Here is a 20,881-nt window from a genome sequence, read left to right on the forward strand (position 1 = left end):
TGTGGCGAGTTTATCTTCTTGTGTGACGGCTTCCTTCTCGTGAGGAATATAACAGATATCAGAGAGAGGGAGAGAGAGAGAGCAGGAGGGGTGACCCCCCCACCCCCACACACACCTGGTTTGAGGCAGTCCGCCAGGTAGGGCACCAGGTTGTACTCTTCCAGCACCAGCGCCCAGTCCAGGTCGGGGATGGTGAGGTTGGCCAGCGTTCCCAGACACTCGATGGCGAACTCCTCGGCCTCGTCCTCGCCGATCTGAGCCGCCAGGTCTCCGACGTGGTCCTGAGACAAACACAGTCGGGAACACAAATCCAGATTATCAATAATCTCTGGAGAGTTTGTGGGGTTTTTTGCGGTAAAATTGTCAACGAAAACTATTTTTTTAAGCACTACCTGATAAAGGAATAAATATGTCATCACTTCCTGTGATAATAATAACATAAATATTTGAATAATTTTTTGTTTTTTTTAATTATTATTTATTGAACGATGGGGCTCAGTTACAAAAAAAAAAAAAAAATCATAAAAACTGCAGCTTTAAAAAAATATGAGACTGTGCCTATTTTATTTTGAAAGGTTCAGTTCTGACCAGGAAGAGGCTCTTGCTGGCTCCATTGTGCTGAGAAAGATTTCGGATCATCTTCATCACCAGGACATCCTTCAGCTTCATAGCCCGCTTCATCAGCATCTTCAGACCGTTGCCTACGGCAACAGGGAGAGAGGATGAAGGGGGCGGAGCTCACCGGTGGTTTTAATGAAGGCTCTGCGTGTGGTCTCGTACCTTCGCAGATCACCTGGGCGTTGCTCCTGTTGGCCGCCAGGTTGATGCAGAGCGAGATGAGCTCCACGTCCATCTTCTCCTCGCCGCTGGCGAACACCATCCTCATTAGCTGTCAATCAAAAGTCAGAGCACAATCTGTTGCCTTTTCTCGTCTCACGTCACTCAAGCTCAATATTCAGAGATTTTTTTGACAGTTTGACAAACAAAAGGAGAACAAACGATAATCACTGGGCAGATTATAAAAACTCACCGGCCAATATTCTAATAGCGGATCAATGATTTTAAAAAGCAGGTTACAGCTTCTGAAATGGCATTCAGTGTCATAAATCACAATAAATTGAGCATCTTTGTGTTTCAGACTTCTGATTGCATAGAATAATTTTAAAATTTTGAAGTTTGAAGTTATAATTTCACAGAACAAATGATTTTCAACCCTGAAACCAAACATTTAATAATAATTTAGTTCATGAATCAGCTGCAGAAATAAGTCATTGGATAGATTAATTAACCAACTAAAAATATACCAACTCAATTAAAATAGAATTTTATATATTGAGGTCAGAAGTCTGAAAAAAAGAGCACAAAGGATTTTGTACATAATTTTGAACCTGAGAAGGTTGTTGGGATCTTATTTGACTAAAACTTTACATTTTCACAACTTTGGACCATTTTTATTTTTTACATTTTCAAAAAAATGTTTTATTCCATTCTATTTTTATTGTATGTGTATTTGTAAGTTTTAAGTCTTATCTTATGGCTAAAAGGTTTATTCAAAAATGCCATAAAAACAATAACTAATAATAATAAATCAAAGCTTTGGTGCTGTGAAGAAACCCATCAGAGTTCTAATGATGATTTTTCTACATAGAGACGAGAAAACAAATTCAAGACTTCTGTAAATGAACTTTAAAAACTCGATTCTGACTTTTAAAGAGTCGAGCTTTGAGAGTGAAGAGAAAATTAATTAAAAGAAGGTAAGAAAGTCCTCCTCCTCCTTCTCCTCCTCCTCCTTCTCCTCCTGTCTGTCCACTGATTTAACATTAAACAGGAAGGGCTTTGAGGCGGGAGGTGGAGGTGGAGGCTGCTTCCCTCCGTGAGGAGTCAGGACTCGGAGGAGAGGCAGCGGGCCGCTGGGCCGGGCCGGGTCAGGTATCACATACCGGGGGCCCCGGACCCCCAAATCAGCCCCGTCTAGACTCTCTGGCACCTGCCTCTGCTTATTTACCACAGACAGCCACTGGAGGCCCCCGTCAGGGCCGCAGCGCCACGCTGCAGCGCGCTCCCCCCCCCCCCCACCTCTCAGAAAACCCCATATCCAGCACCAAGCAGTGACCCCATTAAACGGATGGACGGGGGAGGGGGGGGGGGGGGGGGGGCAGGTCGGTCACCGCCCTGGGAAAGTGATAAAAGAGGGAGAGGCGGGGGGAGGGGACGGGGACGAGGGGGGAGGGAGGCTGTCCTCACTTCCTGTTTCTGGTCAGCAGCTCTGATGAGTCTCAGACAAACTGGAGCTTCTTCACGTTTAAAGTTTCAGGTATGAAAAAAAACTTTATACTCAAACTTTAAAAAAACTCAAAAGTTGAATTTAATGACTTCTAACGAAGAAAAAAAAGTGATCAGACAAAATCCAGTCACGTGGTTTTACTCCCACTAGTTTGTGAACAGGACAAAACTTCATTATTTTGAACTGCTTAAACAACAAATTGAATCGATAGTACTTTCACCAACTTTACTTTGAGCTTTTCAGTCGTCTTAAACATCCAAATTCTGCAGTTATTGTTTGTGCAGCTCTTGAAATGTTGATTTTCCTGCATGTTTGCTTTCATTAGCAGCTTCAGGGAAAAAAAAAAAAAGCAACATGTTGACCGAAGGAGATAAAAAAAAACAAAAAAACCTGCTTAATAACAGCAGATAGAAAAATACTGCCTCAAAGAAATGATCCGACTTTAATGTCTGGAAGAGACTTTTTTAGACCAATGGGAAGCCTGGAAAACACTGGAAACCACAGAAGAGAGACGTCGTCCTTCCTGAGGCAGACACAGTTTGAAGAGTGAGAGCTGAGCCGACCCAGGGGGAGGGGGAGGGAGGGGGGAAGGGGTCAGAGGTCACATCCTGGTCACGCTGACTCTCTCTCCGCCACATCTGGTCGGCATTTACACCAACTGAAACACCGAGCTCAGCAAACAAACACAACGCGCACTCCGCTCATCACCGACGGAGAGGAGGAGGAGGAGCAGGAGGAGGAGGAGGCGGAGGAGGAGTCGCCGCCGCTGTGGCGGAGAGCTTTCTGGACGTTAGCCGGTCTTACCTGTGGGATGCAGTCTGTGGCAGCAAACACGCACTTGAACCTGTCGTCCATGCTGATGTGGTACAGGACGCACATGCTGAGCTGTCGCTGGGCCTCGTCAGCTGCAACACAAACACCGGGGGGGGGGAGCATGAATGAGCGGTTGTGCCGTAACGCTCCGCGGGACGCCGGCGACCACATCCAGGAGGCCGAGTGTTTTTCTGAAAACATGAACGGGCCTTTTGAACGACGAGAGCAGCGACTGCAGTCTGTCACAGAAAACAGATTCCTTCTGATTAAAAGGAACATTTCACTAAAAAATCTCCAACTAAAACACGCTCGTCTGCACGTCAACTGATTTTACTGCACAAGCTTGGAGATATTTGTCTCCCGACTCGTAATAAAACCGAGCTGGATTGGATGTTCTTCCTGCGCTGTGATCCAACAACCACTAAAAACACATCGTGTTCCTTCATGATGCCGCTGGCCTCGTCCTCCGCTAACAAAACAAACACGTCCACGTCTTTCTGAAATGAAGCCGAATGTTCTGTGGATTATCTGGAGTTCCATTTTAAAGAGGTCATTTTTGGGCCTTTTTAAAGTCTAATGAAGAAGCTCCAAACATCCAGATGTTGTTGTTTATATTTACCAGACGAATCTTTTTGCTCCGTTTTTGATCTCCACCAGTTTGAAAACAGCTAAATGTGACGTAAAACCAAAACTAGGAGCTAAAAGAGGATAAAACTGACCTCTACAGTCGAGCAGTGATTCTCTGAGTTCGTCTCTACAAGTGATGCCTTTTACATTTTTTACAATTCTTCAGTTTGTGGCGCATTTTTAAAAACATTGTGAAGTCATTTGCAAATTTTAAAGTGAGTTTTCTCACTTGATAATTTCTTTTTAAAGTTGTATTTAATTTTTTTTGGCTTCAAATGAATGAGCTGAAAACATGCAGCTGTTGTTGTTGTTGTTTATATTTACCTGATGAATCCAATATTCACGCAGCTTTTAGCTCCGTTTTTGGTCTCCACCAGTTTGAAAACATCTTATTTTGATCCTCTTTTATTTCCTGGTTTTGGTTTTCCGTCACTTTCAGCCGTCTACAGCTGAGCAGATTTCAGTTTGTTTCTTCAAGTCTTTTAAATATATTCACGTAATCGATTGTAAACTTTCACTGTTTCTGACAGAAACGGGAGGAAGTCGTAAAATGTTGTTTTTTCTAATTTTGGGTGAGCTGACCCTTTAATATCTGTCCAATAAACACATCTCCGTCCCGTCGCTGCTCATCGGACCTCAGCGGCAGCCTGAAGCAGATAGAGACGGGATGGATGGAGTGTTAGACTGTCAGCTGAGCCCGGGACCTTTATGAGTTTGACCTCCGACCTCCGCCGGGGCCCCGGAGGAGGAGCCGGGCCCCAGGGCAGAATTACTGGAGTTCAGACCACAGTTTGACCCGGGGCCTTTTCATTAAGGGACGTGTTAAGAAGAGAGAGAGTCTCTTCGCTGGACCAGAACCAGCGCCGGACCTCCCGGGAGGCCCGGCCCGGTCGGAGCCGCCGCTCGGTCAGCGGGCCGTTTCGGGGAGTCTTATCACCGATGGATTGGATCCAGATGTGCTCAGTGAACCCCTGGAATCACAGGAGGGAGGTGGGGGGTGGGGGGATGGTGGGGAGGAGGGGGGGCGGGGGATGGTGGGGAGGAGGAGGGGGGCGGGGGATGGTGAGGAGGAGGAGGAGGAGGGGGGCGGCCGCGGGCTTTAATTGGGAAAACAGGAGGAAGCATCAATTTTACTGCCTTTAATAAGTTAAAGCCGCTCGTTGCTCCGACCCGTCCGCTGACCAGAACATGTGCTTCTCATTAGAACTCCTTTACCTTAGAACACACACACACACACACACACACACACACACACACACACACACACACACACACACACACACACACACACACACACGGCGGGGCAGAAGCTCCATTAAATGAAGCCCGATTTCACCGCGGTCCGATTTAAAGTCGCCCGAAACCGTCGTAAAATTACAGCCGCCGCACGCCGAGGGCGTCTGGGCGGTTTGTGGGCCGCCGGCACCGATGAATTCTGGGTAAATAATCAGGGCTGCAACACATAACAAGCTGCTTTTAAAATGACACACACACAATCTTCATCATCAATTAAGTGAATTTTTTTTCCATTTCAGAGATTAATAGACAACCAGTTTATTTCATTAGATGTCAGAAAACATCAAATAAATATGAAACACTTTCTTTAAATTGTTAAATAAACAATATAAAGTGTTTGCTGTTAAAACTCCATAAATTACACATTTTCCTGTTAATTTCAGTTGTTGAATTAATTTCATTTTAATGTTTAATTTGTCATCTTTATTATTTATTAATCAGTCAATTATTCTGGTGAATTATAGATTTGAGCATCCAAATTATGAAATTATTGATGAGGGAGTTCGGTGAATGTTATTTTGAAGTAAACGCTGATGTTTATGTGCTGAATTCTCGGATCGATGAGGTAATAATGGGAAATAAATAATCAGTCAAAATTTAATATAAACAGTCAAGAAAGTTAGTTGAAGGATCTTCTGTTAAAAACCAAAATATTTTATTTGGCCCGATTACGATGAATTAAAAATATTTTTGTTAAATAAAACTTTGGCGCTCTGACGGTTGTTTAACTTCAGGATGTTTTTAATTGTGTAAAATCTGGTTTCTGTTTTGTCTCAAAATAAATCAAATCTACTCTTTTTTTTTTTTTTTAACATTTTCAGTTGATTTTCTTTTCGATGTCATCACGTTCTCAGATTTCTTCAATCTTTAATAAACCTGTGAGGGAGGTGATGCTGACAGCTCTCTCTCTCTTTCATCTTATCACGGGGGGGGCGGGGGGCGGGGGGGGGGGAGGGGTCGGGTCGGGCCGTAGCTCCGCCCCCTCCTCAGAGATAACGCTGAGCTCCGGCCTGATGATGAATGAGGCGCAGAGCAGAAAACAGAAACCTCGTCTGTCGGAGCCGCGCTGATATTTCACCGCTCGCTTGTAGTGTGTGTGTGTGTGTGTGTGTGTGTGTGTGTGTGTGTGTGTGTGTGTGTGCGTGTGTGCGTGCATGCGTGTCCCCCTCCCCCCTCCACACACACACTCCCCCCCCAAAATCTCTGCAGGCCGCTCCTGCAAAAACAACATTAGCGCCGAGACTCCAGCTGTTATTCTAACAAATATATTATATTAATTATGCGCAGACTCCCCGGAGAGATGCGCGCGCGCGCACACACACACACACACACACACACACCACACACACACACACACACACACACACACACACACACACAGGGATTACCGAGCAGTGAGGACAGTCTGGGGACGAGGCCGGCCGCGACCATCTGGCCGCGCAGCGACGTGTCGAAGGACAAGTTGAGGAGGAGGCGCAGGGAGGTGCTGAGCAGCTCCTGGTGGTCGCACGGGACGAACCGGGTCAGCTTCTCCACCGCCAGCGCTTCGGCCTGCGGACGGAGGAGGAGGAGGAGGAGGAGGAGTTAGACAGACCTGATCTCTGACCCGATCGAAGACAACAGACATGATGTTTGTCAGAGGTGCGTTTGGAGGATTCAACTGCTGACTCATGTTTCTGAGCTCAGCTGTTCGCCGGTCGGTCGGTCGGTCGGTCGGTCCGTTAACACGTCTGCTTCCCTGCGGTCTCCAACTCCAACCTGCTCCCAGTTAAAAACACACTCGCTGCTACTGTGTGAACAAGCGGCTCCAGTCGCAGCATCACACACACCAGACGGAGAGCTGCGTAATCAACTGCAGCCTGCGTCGATTACTGCCGACATCCGTCCTCCATTAGTGACGGAGGAAAACAACAAGCCACGAAGTCTTATCTGATTAAAGAGGAAGTCACAACACGTGTAGAAGTGATGACACGCCGCTCCGCCGCTTCTTTTCTTTTTTTTCTTAATTAAACGACGTAACGTGATGGAAACCCGTCTGAAACCTGCGTCGCCCTGCAGGACACTTTAGGTATTACAGCCTTCAGTCGGAGACACTGACGGGGAAACCAGGAGATAAAACCGGTTCCTGACGGGGGTCTGGCTTTGATAAAAGACCCGCAAACAGGGGAGAGATTGGATCCAGGTGGGTGTGTGGGGGGGTAGATTAGATTAAATAGAAATCTGATCAGTGGTTTCAACTGTTTGTCAAAATTAGCTTGTTTTTAAAAAAAAAAATCTAGAACAAATAAATAATGATGATTGATTCTATTGATTTAAAAAAAAAAAAAAACTAAAACCGGAGCTCCTCCAAATAACAGTTAATTAATTAAATTTATTTTTAGATCAAATCCATGATGTCCAGTTCTGTATTGATCTTTGTGTTATAAATCAGCCAGATTTAGACTTTAGGCTTCAAAATGATCTTTTAAATCACAATAAAAGACTAAAACAAAATTTCAGTTTCTTTGATTTTCAACCATCAGTGACTCTCTGCTTTCATTCTCCACCAGACTGCAGAGATTTGCAACAATTACATGAAACATACTAAAAAAAAAAGTGACTTTTTAAAAGAAATGCAGGATTCAGAGAAGCTTTGGTTGACGTGTAAACATCCTGATCTGAAGCAGCAGGAGATGGAAGGACGTCGCTGCTCACCATGTCGTTCTTGTTCTCCAGGAAGATGGAGAGCTTCTTGAGGAAGGAGACGACCACCAGCAGCAGCTCCTCGTCCTCCCGCTCCAACATCCTCACCAGCAGCTGCACGATGTTCTTGTTCCTCATCTTCAGCTCGGTGCGCGTGTCCTCGGCCAGATTCAGCAGCAGGCACAGAGCGACTGCAGGAACAACCTCCATCTTAGTTTCACGCTTTGAAAACACCATGCTTTTCTTCGTTTAGAAAAGTGATGCATGAATGAACGAACAAAAAAAGAAGCATAGATGGAAGATATGATCCATCTTCAACAAAATATCAACTTTGTTTTACTGATGTTTGGAGATATTTTTATAGCAGAAGGTTCATTCTTTAATATATTTTGTGATGGTGGAGGAGGAGAAGGTGGAGGAGGGGGAGGAGGTGGATGAGGTGAAGGTGGAGGAGGGGGAGGAGGTGGATGAGGTGAAGGTGGAGGAGGGGGAGGAGGTCCGACGGGTCTCGGTACCTCTGAGCAGCTGCTCCTGCTTGGTCCGGAGACTCTGGAACTTCCTGAACGACTTCTCGTGTTCCTTCTTCAGATTCTGGTTCTCGGAGAATTCTTCACGTGACTTCTTCATCCGTCAAAGAACTCAAGTTCACATGAAACAACAACAACAACAACAACAACACACGCAGACCGGAGAGATTCTGAAGCAACATTACAGGAGAGGCTGTGTTGGAACGGGATTATTGATTATTGGCACGACAGTGATGCACTCAGTCAGCAGTTTGAACACTAGTTTTAGATTTGTTTGAACACTGGTTTTAGATTTGTTTGAACACTAGTTTTAGATTTGTTTGAACACTAGTTTTAGATTTGTTTGAACACAAGTTTTAGATTTGTTTGAACACTAGTTTTAGATTTGTTTGAACACAAGTTTTAGATTTGTTTTAACACTAGTTTTAGATTTGTTTGAACACTAGTTTTAGATTTGTTTGAACACTAGTTTTAGATTTGTTTGAACACAAGTTTTAGATTTGTTTGAACACTAGTTTTAGATTTGTTTGAACACTAGTTTTAGATTTGGTTTAACACTAGTTTTAGATTTGGTTTAACACAAGTTTTAGATTTGTTTGAACACAAGTTTTAGATTTGTTTGAACACAAGTTTTAGATTTGTTTGAACACAAGTTTTAGATTTGGTTTAACACAAGTTTTAGATTTGGTTTAACACAAGTTTTAGATTTGGTTTAACACTAGTTTTAGATTTGTTTGAACACAAGTTTTAGATTTGTTTGAACACAAGTTTTAGATTTGTTTGAACACTAGTTTTAGATTTGTTTGAACACTAGTTTTAGATTTGTTTGAACACTAGTTTTAGATTTGTTTGAACACTAGTTTTAGATTTGTTTGAACACTAGTTTTAGATTTGTTTGAACACATGTTTTAGATTTGTTTGAACACTAGTTTTAGATTTGTTTGAACACTGGTTTTAGATTTGTTTGAACACTGGTTTTAGATTTGTTTGAACACTGGTTTTAGATTTGTTTGAACACTAGTTTTAGATTTGTTTGAACACAAGTTTTAGATTTGTTTGAACACTAGTTTTAGATTTGTTTGAACACTAGTTTTAGATTTGTTTGAACACAAGTTTTAGATTTGTTTGAACACAAGTTTTAGATTTGTTTGAACACTAGTTTTAGATTTGTTTGAACACTAGTTTTAGATTTGTTTGAACACTAGTTTTAGATTTGTTTGAACACTAGTTTTAGATTTGTTTGAACACTAGTTTTAGATTTGTTTTAACACTGGTTTTAGATTTGTTTGAACACTAGTTTTAGATTTGTTTGAACACTGGTTTTAGATTTGTTTGAACACTGGTTTTAGATTTGTTTGAACACTGGTTTTAGATTTGTTTGAACACTAGTTTTAGATTTGTTTGAACACAAGTTTTAGATTTGTTTGAACACTAGTTTTAGATTTGTTTGAACACTAGTTTTAGATTTGTTTGAACACTGGTTTTAGATTTGTTTGAACACTGGTTTTAGATTTGTTTGAACACTGGTTTTAGATTTGGTTTAACACTTGTTTTAGATTTGTTTGAACACTGGTTTTAGATTTGTTTGAACACTGGTTTTAGATTTGTTTGAACACTGGTTTTAGATTTGTTTGAACACTTGTTTTAGATTTGTTTGAACACTGGTTTTAGATTTGTTTTAACACTGGTTTTAGATTTGGTTTAACACTTGTTTTAGATTTGTTTGAACACTGGTTTTAGATTTGTTTGAACACTAGTTTTAGATTTGGTTTAACACTTGTTTTAGATTTGTTTGAACACTTGTTTTAGATTTGTTTGAACACTGGTTTTAGATTTGTTTTAACACTGGTTTTAGATTTGGTTTAACACTTGTTTTAGATTTGTTTGAACACTGGTTTTAGATTTGTTTGAACACTGGTTTTAGATTTGTTTGAACACTGGTTTTAGATTTGTTTTAACACTTGTTTTAGATTTGTTTGAACACTAGTTTTAGATTTGTTTGAACACTAGTTTTAGATTTGGTTTAACACTTGTTTTAGATTTGTTTGAACACAAGTTTTAGATTTGTTTGAACACAAGTTTTAGATTTGTTTGAACACAAGTTTTAGATTTGTTTGAACACAAGTTTTAGATTTGTTTGAACACTAGTTTTAGATTTGTTTGAACACTAGTTTTAGATTTGTTTGAACACTAGTTTTAGATTTGGTTTAATACTAGTTTTAGATTTGTTTGAACACTAGTTTTAGATTTGGTTTAACACTTGTTTTAGATTTGGTTTAACACTTGTTTTAGATTTGTTTGAACACAAGTTTTAGATTTGTTTGAACACTAGTTTTAGATTTGGTTTAACACTTGTTTTAGATTTGGTTTAACACTAGTTTTAGATTTGTTTGAACACTAGTTTTAGATTTGTTTGAACACTAGTTTTAGATTTGTTTGAACACTAGTTTTAGATTTGTTTGAACACAAGTTTTAGATTTGTTTGAACACAAGTTTTAGATTTGTTTGAACACTAGTTTTAGATTTGTTTGAACACTAGTTTTAGATTTGTTTGAACACTAGTTTTAGATTTGTTTGAACACTAGTTTTAGATTTGTTTAAACACTGGTTTTAGATTTGTTTGAACACTGGTTTTAGATTTGTTTGAACACTGGTTTTAGATTTGTTTGAACACTGGTTTTAGATTTGTTTGAACACTGGTTTTAGATTTGTTTGAACACTGGTTTTAGATTTGTTTGAACACACGCTTTAGATTTGTTTGAACACACGCTTTAGATTTGTTTGAACACACGTTTTAGATTTGTTTGAACACTGGTTTTAGATTTGTTTTAACACTGGTTTTAGATTTGTTTTAACACTGGTTTTAGATTTGTTTTAACACTGGTTTTAGATTTGTTTTAACACTGGTTTTAGATTTGTTTGAACACAAGTTTTAGATTTGTTTGAACACTAGTTTTAGATTTGTTTGAGCACTAGTTTTAGATTTGTTTGAACACTAGTTTTAGATTTGTTTGAACACTAGTTTTAGATTTGTTTGAACACTAGTTTTAGATTTGTTTGAACACAAGTTTTAGATTTGTTTGAACACAAGTTTTAGATTTGTTTGAACACAAGTTTTAGATTTGTTTGAACACTGGTTTTAGATTTGTTTGAACACTGGTTTTAGATTTGTTTTAACACTGGTTTTAGATTTGTTTTAACACTGATTTTAGATTTGTTTTAACACTGGTTTTAGATTTGTTTGAACACAAGTTTTAGATTTGTTTGAACACACGTTTTAGATTTGTTTGAACACTAGTTTTAGATTTGTTTGAACACACGCTTTAGATTTGTTTGAACACACGCTTTAGATTTGTTTGAACACACGCTTTAGATTTGTTTGAACACAAGTTTTAGATTTGTTTGAACACAAGTTTTAGATTTGTTTGAACACAAGTTTTAGATTTGTTTGAACACAAGTTTTAGATTTGTTTGAACACAAGTTTTAGATTTGTTTGAACACTGGTTTTAGATTTGTTTGAACACTAGTTTTAGATTTGTTTTAACACTGGTTTTAGATTTGTTTTAACACTAGTTTTAGATTTGTTTTAACACTGGTTTTAGATTTGTTTTAACACTGGTTTTAGATTTGTTTTAACACTAGTTTTAGATTTGTTTGAACACTGGTTTTAGATTTGTTTGAACACTAGTTTTAGATTTGTTTTAACACTAGTTTTAGATTTGTTTTAACACTGGTTTTAGATTTGTTTTAACACTGGTTTTAGATTTGTTTTAACACTGGTTTTAGATTTGTTTTAACACTAGTTTTGGACAGTTCTTAACCCTGGTTTTGGACGCTGGCACCAGGCTGAGCTCTGTGTCTGAGTTACAGACACAAAACACACTTTCCTCACAAACATCAGGTAAAAACAAGCTTCTAGATGGAACTCGTATCCTCTTAAAGGATATAGGCCTTCTTCTTCTTCTGCAGCTCGTCCTGCCAGAGGTCGAACCTCTTTAGCTCGTGCTCGATGACGTTCATGCACAGCGCCCCGATCTTGAAGTGTGTGACCAGGCCGTGGAACTGGGAGAAACTGAGAGAGAGAAAAGAGCTCCATTTATCCCCAAAGTGGATTTTCAGGGCTGAAATGATGTTTGGGAGTCCAGCTGGGAGCTGTCGTTGGACTGACCCGCTCCGTCACCCCTGAAGTAGTTTACAGAGTAAACTGTCAAAGTCAAAACACGTCCAGTCAAACAGGTCCGACTCACAATCAGCCCGACCCGAAAAGCGTTTGGCAATCCAAACAGTAGAAAGGCGGAGATGGAGACGGGCCAAGAAGGACGATCAGCTTTCAGACGTCCTCTCACTGCCTAAATCAGCTCTGACAGACGTTTATGTATTATTCTAGCGGGGGCTAATTTTAGTGTTTCCGAACCCCCCCGGCTGGAGAGGGGGGCTGAAGAGGAGAAGGAGGAGGAGGGCGAAGGCAGACTGTTCAAACACTGAACACCAGCAGATGACCTGGTGGATGACAGCAGGTTCGGAGATGCTGCTTCTGGTCCTCCTCATCTGAAATAACCGGAGGGTCCACAGAGGAGGACGGAGGACACTGGACCGGTAAAATGTGGACTCTCGTCTAAAACTCTTCAGAAAACACATTCTCACAGAAAACCTGGAAGAATATACGAGTCCAAATAAATCACTTCCTGCCAGTCGTGTGATTCGTCACATTCCTCAGTGCAGGACAGTAAAATGATCAAATAATGAAAAATAAATACACATTAAATGGCTGTTTTTTTTTTTTTTTTTTCTATTTCTAAGAAAGTAAAATCCCAATGCTGCAGTTTAGAGATGTTCACATAATGTTCTTCCTCTAACTTCGCTTATTTTTCTCTTTCCCGAACCGACATGACGAGTGTTTTATCAGATCTGAGTCCAGCATCACTTCCTCTTCCTGGACCTCATTAAGCCTTCTACAGTTCCTGTAATGCTGATTTTAATTAATTAATCAATTAATCAGCATTAAAAGTAATAATGTAAACTGAGTTAATGATCCAACTTGAAGACTGATTGACAGAGATGATTTGAAACAGACTGATTTCCACCAGTTTTACCATCTTATGTTATAATAAAGGAAACATGAGCTTAAGGCATCAAAATATAGATCTGATGTATAAAATGTTGAACTCTGTTTTTAAAGGTGGTGAAATCAGCTGATCGTAGAGATGTTACAGAGCGATGCGTCTTTTCATCACAAACAAGAGTTCAGTCTGCGGTTTGTACAGATTCATATTAAAGGTCCCATATTGTATAAATTCAGATTCATTTTTTTTTTTTTTTATTATAAAGCACATCTATAAAAACTAGAAAATACTGTGAAAGTGTCAAAACACTCAGAAAAAAACACAGCCTGTATTCAGCTTTGAACTTCCTGTAAGTTTTGTGATGTCACAAACTTTCCCTGACGGCACAACTGTCTCACTGTCCAACTTTTTTTTAATGTAAAATCACGAGCGTTTGTTCAGCAGTCAGCGAGACTAAAGAAAGCCTGTGATTGGCCTGAAAACAGTCGGCCAATCAGAAGAGACTGACACTGATATCATAGAGCCTTAAAGAGACAGACACCAAACAGCCTGTTGATGTTGTTGAGCTGCAGAAAGATGAGAAACTATACTGATGGTTTTTTTGGTACTTAAAACCACAAAATATCTTCAGTGTTACTATTACCACACTAACATTAATCACGCTGACGCTGGTCACTTTAAACCGTGAAAGCTCTGACTGTGAATGTGGAGCTGCTAACGAGGCTCCGCCCACTCGTTCACCTGGAGAAGCAGAAGAAGATGTAGATGATGGTCGTCGCCAGGTCAACGCTCTGCTTCCAGTCCTCCCTCAGGACGCGGGCCAAGGCGCCGAGGGCCGCCTCTGAACACACACACACACACACACACACACACACACACACACACACACACACGGATCAGCGAAGACACACGATGGAGACGAAGACGAAGGGTTCGAGACGAGGACGGAGGAGGAAGAGAAAACAAAGTGGAGGAGGGCAGCAGGAGGTGAACGAACGGGAACGTTGGGGAACGCAATCAGGACGGAGGCTGCTGGGGATTCGCCGCAGAGACGTGCGTCTCCTCTTTCCACGTCGACCTCAGGCCTCTCGGTTCACACGAACGCTCGGCTCTTATCAACGTCGGCCTGATGCGAGCAGACGACGACGGAGGTGGTGGAGAAGGAGGAGGAGGGAGGGGGGAGGGTGCTGTTGTGGAAGAAACATCTCGGTTGTCACGGAGGGGAGAAGACCTGCAGCGGAGGCCGGATTTTATTTCTGGAGGAGGTGATGAAAGTCACTGCAACAATATTCAGAGAAGTCCAACTGATTCTCGTCCAAATAAAACACGAATCTGAGCTGCTGTGATCCTGTCGAGGTTTAAACTGTTAAATCTGAGTCATCCAGAAAGTTAAAGACGCAAAAAATAACGTTTTCTATGGAGCGGTAATGTTTTTTTTTTTAATGGTTCCAATCCAGAAGTGTCTTCAGCTGCAATACCATCGAGTGCCACTAGAGGTCGGCTCCAAAAAGCCTCCGGCTCCATAGACTCCCATTCAACTTCTCTCATCAAATCCAAAGTGAATAAAATGTGTCCATCAGTTATCTCGGTGTTGTTAGCTAAAGTCACTCCTTCTTATTAGTTTTCTGGAGGTCCATCTGAAAATAATCCCTCATTCATTAGAAAAGAAGATTCAAGAAGACCTGTTTTTGGGGGCGTGTCTGTTTGATTGACAGGCCTGTGGTGCAGTCAGGTTACAGCTATCAGTGGGCGGGACGTAGTATCGTCAGGTTTCCAATCAGATCGGTCAGAATTGCTTGAATTCAAGCAAAGTTTTAACATAATCTTATCTGAAAAGCTCAAATCTTTTAAAACCTGCTAAAAAATCAACATCAAATAATTGTCATATTGTTGTGGGCTGTAAACATGTTGGTTTCCCTGCGTGTTTTTCCTGAACAGCTGAGCGACCCGTCACGGTGAGTAAACAGAACCGGTACCGTTCTGGATGAGCTCCTCCAGGTTGTCCGGGTTACGAGCCAGCTGGAAGATGAGCGTGGCTCCTCGGATCTTCTCCGGGACGTCCTCGTACAGCAGCTCCACGTACGCGTCGATGCTGCTGATGCTCGCCTCCTCGTCCAGCTGCAGGACAGAATACAGACAGATACTGAACTGGAAGCAGTATGGCACGTTTGGCACAGACGTTCACTTGGTGCCAAAGATGACCTAATTCGATTTTGGGGGTCAAAGGTCAAAGGTTAAAGTCACTGTGACCTCACGTCGACTAATTCTTGTGAATGCGATATCTCAAGAATCCCTCGAGGCAATTTCCTCAAACGTGGCACAAACGTTCAGTTGGTCCGAAGGATGAACTCATTTTGAACCGATTTTGTCGGTTAAAGGTCAAAGGTCACTTTGACGTCCACCTTTTGGAACCTGTAGGTTCTTTGCAGCAACATCTGTGTTTGAAGCATCGTCTGTTGTCACGGCAACGGCTTCACTACAGCTATTGTCCGATTGTGGACAGACATGGAGGGAAACTGACAGCTGACTGATCGGAGGAGGCGGTTCTACTTTCTAGTTTTATGGCGGGTGGTAACCAGCGGTGATTATTATTTTTGATATTATCAGATGTTACGTTACATTTATTTATATGTTCATATATATTCATATGTTTATTATGAACATGTTAGATATCTCGGTCACGGCAACAACTCTTTCGTACCTCCACTCCTGCGTACGGCGCGAAGTCTCGAGGCGAGGCGCGTTTCTTCTCCTGGTCGTCTGTCAAAAGAAACATTCGGAGTCACATGAGGAAATCATTTTCCTTAATAATAATAATAATAATAATAATAATAATAATCATCATCATCATCACTTTAACATCTTCGGTACCATTCGGCTGCTTGCGGTTCTGCAGGTAGAAGAGCAGCTGCTCCACCTCGCGGACCTTCGACGGGTGAATCAGGCGACACTCCTCCACCACCTTCCGAGCCAGAGAGGACGTGTCCGTGTTGGCGTTCAGGCTCTTCAGACGAATACTACGACAAACATCAAACAGGAAGTGATGTCACAGACGACCGCTGGTGTACAGAAAGAAAAAAACGCAGGGTGACGGTTTAAATAGTTATTCTCACATTTTCTGACACTCTTTGCGCTCTCCGACCGTCGGCTCCCCGAGCTCCCCAACAACGGTCGCCTCCACCTCGTACTGGACGACGAGCGCTCTCTCGGTCGGGTGGACGTCCAGCGAGCATCCTTTCACTCTCCTGTGGGTCAAACTGGAGGCAGAACGAGCACAGAAGATCAAGTAGATGGAAAAAACACATTTCTGTCTTATTTTATTGAAAAATACTTTTAATGTGTACTTTTATTTTCCCACTTCAGTCACATTATTTAAAATTGCATGTAAAACTGTTCAGTTCTCCAAATCAAATAACATGTTTAAATCTATTTACCATTATTTACGTGATTCTCCTTTTCCTGTTTTATAAACATTTTTGAAATAAGAGTCGATTGTTTTTTTTTTTTGTGAATAAAATTGCTTTCTGTTATTTAATCAACTAATTAGTTAAAATTCTGTGATTTTTTTAATGATTTATTCATAATAAGTTCATTTAACTCGTTTTGTACGCATTTCTAGTTGGTTTTGTCTTTTGAAGTGATTGATTATGACTGATTGCATCTAAAAAGATTCAGCCAAAAGTAAATAACTTCACACATTAATGGGAAACTTAAAGAAATCCATTGATTGTGTTAATTCCTCAGCTTCAAAGATCGTCTATTCTCCGACAGACGGAACAAGCAGTGTTATAAGCAACACTTTGAACAACATAATAATGACCAGTAAGGCTGGACGTCATGTTAAAGTATGTAAAAGCTTTTAACTTGACGCCGTCTGCGGGTTTTTTCTTTCTTAAATCGATGCATCACTGTTACCGGCTCGTGACACACCCTGAAGCAGGTGACGTGATCACTAACGGGAGCGAACGGAGCTCTCCTCGGTTTTACCGGCTGGTTTTTACCTTTTCAGACTGCGCGCGTTTCCTGTTAGCAGATTCTCCATTTCAGAAACTGAAATAAAAGCCTCATCGGGGTTGTGTCCGTCCTTCTGATGGAGAACAGCTGAGGCAGATGCAGACGGGCGGATGTTATTTATCTCCTCCAGCCTGTTGCCAGGGAGGCGACAACCGCCGCTAAACACGGGGAGAGTGAAGCGGGCTGACGGTGCTGCCCCCTGCAGGCCGGGAGGAGGTAGCAGGCGCATACATGAACTACAACCTGAACGGTTTCAATACGTTTCCCTCAGGTTTTAGTTGTTTTGAGAGATGTTGAGAGTCTTTTAACTTCATCATTTGTTGACTGCCTGTCTGTGAAGTACTAGAATAGTACTTAAAATTCAAGGTATTTGTACTTTAGAGGTTGTACTTTTTACTCCACTACATTTTCCAGCCTTTTCTGTCCAGTAAAAAAAATCTGCAAATTTGGTGATTTAAAATCTTAGAAATTCTCGTACTTCTTAAACTAAATAAACTATTTAAAACCTCCTTTGGATTACTGGCTGACTTTTTAGAGGTTTGTGGTCAAAACATACGATGATTTTAATGATGCATGTTCTAAATTAAACCACAGGTAGTTAAAATAAGTTCAACCTTCAATAACTACAGCAGTAAAATCCAACAGGACATCAACTCAGCTGTGGTATTAATCTAAAAACATAACTAATAATAATAAAACATGGATAGGAGGCATTTACATTTAGTGAGTGTATTTTGCTGATAATACTTCCAGACTTTTACTTCAATAAGGTTTTGAATGCAGGACTTTAACTTGTAGAAGAGTATTTTCTCACAGTGTGTATTTCTAAGTAAAAAGATCAGAATGCTTTTACTGATTAAAACTTAAGAAAATTACGACATAAGTATATAAAGAAAATTAAAGAGTCGTATTTTAATTATTCCGAAATTTTATTTTAGATTAACAATGTTTTTTTATGTGTATATAATATATAATATATATTGATGTAATAGATTGTCTGGCCCTCCATCCAGATTCATTTTGAAGACTGTTGTGTTCAGTTCATGTACAGCAGACCTCATCTTTTATAAACAAACAGACAGATTTGTGGGTACAAATTTAAAGGTGCATTTTGCCAACATAGCGAAAATACAAGCAACTGAGCAGGAGACTAGAGATGGCTCCATTAAATTAAAGATGATCAAAATAAAATGTTCAAATTTAGGATAAAAAAACAAACGCTCCCTTGAAACTAATATTGCTGTCAAAGTGCTGAAAACCCCCGTCAGTGTTTTTTTGTTTTTTCTTATTACAAAAATAAAGCGAAGCTGCTCCTCTTTTAGCCTGCAATCCATCTGCAGATGTGATGGATGGTCTGTCTGCGGGGGGGCGAGTCAGAGGTGAGTCGGGGTGAGTCGGGGTGAGGTAACACCGACCTGGACGACGGTACAAAAAAAAAAAAAAAAACGAGGAACTGTGTGAGTTCAGTGGGTTGATTATCTTCATGGTTTTTGTGATATTATACATATTCTGTATTTTTGTGTTTATTCATGCAAACTTCAGGTTTTATTTGTGACTATTTAAACTAGAAGAAACACAAGAAAACTTTCCATCTTACTGAGCTACAAAACAAAAGAAATTTGATCTAGTTTCCAAAGAAAGCACAATTCATTTATTCAAAAAATGTACTAGAAATAGAATGAGACAGATTCAAGAGGAATTACAATAACATTTTTACATTTAGAACGGTTTTTTTTTTCTATATTGTGTCCTTGCACGAGCAGAAATGAAGACGTTAAGGACGCCATAATAAACAAGTTGTCTCCATGAGAAATGAACCAATTACAGACCGGTGGAACAGATGCTGTAATACAGTAAAGGTATTTAGGTATTTAGGTATTTGCTCGTCTCAGCAGCAGTCGGTCTGCCTGTGACAGCTGATGTCACACATCTAAATTTATCCCGCGGGGCTCATCGTGGATATTTATCCGTGAATATTATATGAGCTTAAAAATACGCAGTGATTTCAGAAGAAAAATGTAGATTTTTTTCAGCTCGTTGGAGTCACCCAGTTACTTCAGCTCAGTCTGAGGTCAAAGGTGAAGGTGTTATCCTCAAGAGGACGGTGAGGGAGACACACGTAGCCGAAGACGACTGAAGGGTTACTACTACTGAAGATGTAAATCTTTTAAAAATAATACCTCACAAAAACGATGATTTGTTTGGGACTATTTTCAGCGGCGGATTAATCGACATAAACTTCAGTGTTTGCAGAAATTAATTGAAGAGTTTGAGTTATTGACTTCTCACAGTTTGGAGCTCAGTAGCGCAGAGGAATACAAATAATAAAAAAAAAAGTTCAGAAATAAACCAACCGACATGACTACAGCTCACTGATTTGGACAGTTTTCCCATGATTCCAGTTTTTCTCATAGATTGGGTTAAAAAATGTTCGTTGCAAAAGTGTCTTAAAGTGTAATACCACCGAGAGCCACTAGGGGCTCCAACAGACTCCCATTGAAAAAGCATCAAGTTCTCTCCTGAAATACAAAGTCAGTAAATGTAGATAAACTTCCTCCTTCGGTGTTTCCTTCTGGAAATAATTCATCATTCATTTGATATCAGGTCTCTAACAGATATGTTTTGGGGGGCGTGTCCTCGGTGATTGAGTCACATCGCTGGCTCCTCCCCCAGCTCGTCCAAATATGGTCACTTCTGGCTACAAAGTAGCAAACTCGGCAAAAACACATCCGGTCGAATAAACGCTAATATTTATTTATGATTACTTTCTTTATTGGTTGTTTATTTCACCGTCTTGTCTTTTAATCCCAGATTTGTATGTGTGAGCTACATTAATTTCTTTCTGGTTTTTTTTATAAGACTTGCTGCTCTTATTTTCTTCTACATTTCCGTTTTAATTCTGTCTGTATTGTGTGTACTGTTTCCTGTGTGTGTGTGTGTGTGCGTGTGTGTGTGTGTGTGTGTGTGTGTGTGTGTGTGTGTGTGTGTGTGTGTGTGTGTGTGTGTGTGTTGTGTATTTTAAAGGTCCTTCAAAGGACGGGTGTTGTAAATTATCGCAGGCTATAAATGCTTCAGTGCATGACATAGATTTCTGCTACTTACTTGTCCCGTATACAAACAAACAGTAAATTAATTCATTTATATTTATTTTCAGCTTTTTTTTAAAGACTTTAATTAAAACACAAACCGGGACTAACGAGCTCAGAGGTTCAATCATGTTTCGGTCACGTGCACGAAAATAACTCCGAACCTGAAGTGTCGCTTTGTTCTGCAGAACAAAACGAGAACCTCGTACGTGTCGTCATGCAGACGAGGCTACGTTTAGGAGCCGTGTGTTGCCGCGACAACGAGGTCGCGAGGTCAGAGGGCCCAATCGTGTGCTGCTGGAATCTGCTGCCTGAAGTTCAGAAGCCTTGTGCATGCCAGAGAGTCGTTTAGACAGAAGGCTCCACCCCCTTCATCCTCCTCCCCCTATCCCCCTTTCCTCCTTCCACCCCCCACCCCGAGCAGGTGATCTGTAAATCTGGCGGGACGTCCCGAGTGCACTCCCCCCTCAGCTGATCGTCTGCAGGCT

The 20,881-nt window shown here is 40.9% G+C and overlaps 1 protein-coding gene across 1 annotated transcript in view; it reads right to left on the minus strand.

Moving 5' to 3' along the window:
* Positions 1 to 17,459, minus strand: part of LOC138193780 (kinesin-associated protein 3-like) — a 26,553-nt gene extending 9,094 nt beyond the window's left edge. Inside the window, exons 1-14 of the mRNA XM_069141998.1 lie at positions 17,295 to 17,459; positions 16,407 to 16,550; positions 16,165 to 16,310; positions 15,995 to 16,053; positions 15,270 to 15,411; positions 14,035 to 14,134; positions 12,178 to 12,302; positions 8,218 to 8,316; positions 7,715 to 7,893; positions 6,409 to 6,571; positions 3,089 to 3,189; positions 781 to 889; positions 589 to 701; positions 116 to 281 (exon numbers count right to left, since the gene is read on the minus strand). Of these exons, the coding sequence (XP_068998099.1) occupies positions 116 to 281; positions 589 to 701; positions 781 to 889; positions 3,089 to 3,189; positions 6,409 to 6,571; positions 7,715 to 7,893; positions 8,218 to 8,316; positions 12,178 to 12,302; positions 14,035 to 14,134; positions 15,270 to 15,411; positions 15,995 to 16,053; positions 16,165 to 16,310; positions 16,407 to 16,550; positions 17,295 to 17,335 (1,687 nt within the window). The 5' untranslated portion in view covers positions 17,336 to 17,459. The remainder of the gene's footprint in view (positions 1 to 115; positions 282 to 588; positions 702 to 780; positions 890 to 3,088; positions 3,190 to 6,408; positions 6,572 to 7,714; positions 7,894 to 8,217; positions 8,317 to 12,177; positions 12,303 to 14,034; positions 14,135 to 15,269; positions 15,412 to 15,994; positions 16,054 to 16,164; positions 16,311 to 16,406; positions 16,551 to 17,294) is intronic.
* Positions 17,460 to 20,881: the final 3,422 nt, after the last annotated feature.

The sequence above is a fragment of the Embiotoca jacksoni genome, unplaced genomic scaffold (assembly GCF_022577435.1).
Source record: "Embiotoca jacksoni isolate LCO1_2020_lvr unplaced genomic scaffold, fEmbJac1.0.p SCAF_94, whole genome shotgun sequence".
Taxonomy (NCBI): Eukaryota; Metazoa; Chordata; class Actinopteri; family Embiotocidae; genus Embiotoca; species Embiotoca jacksoni.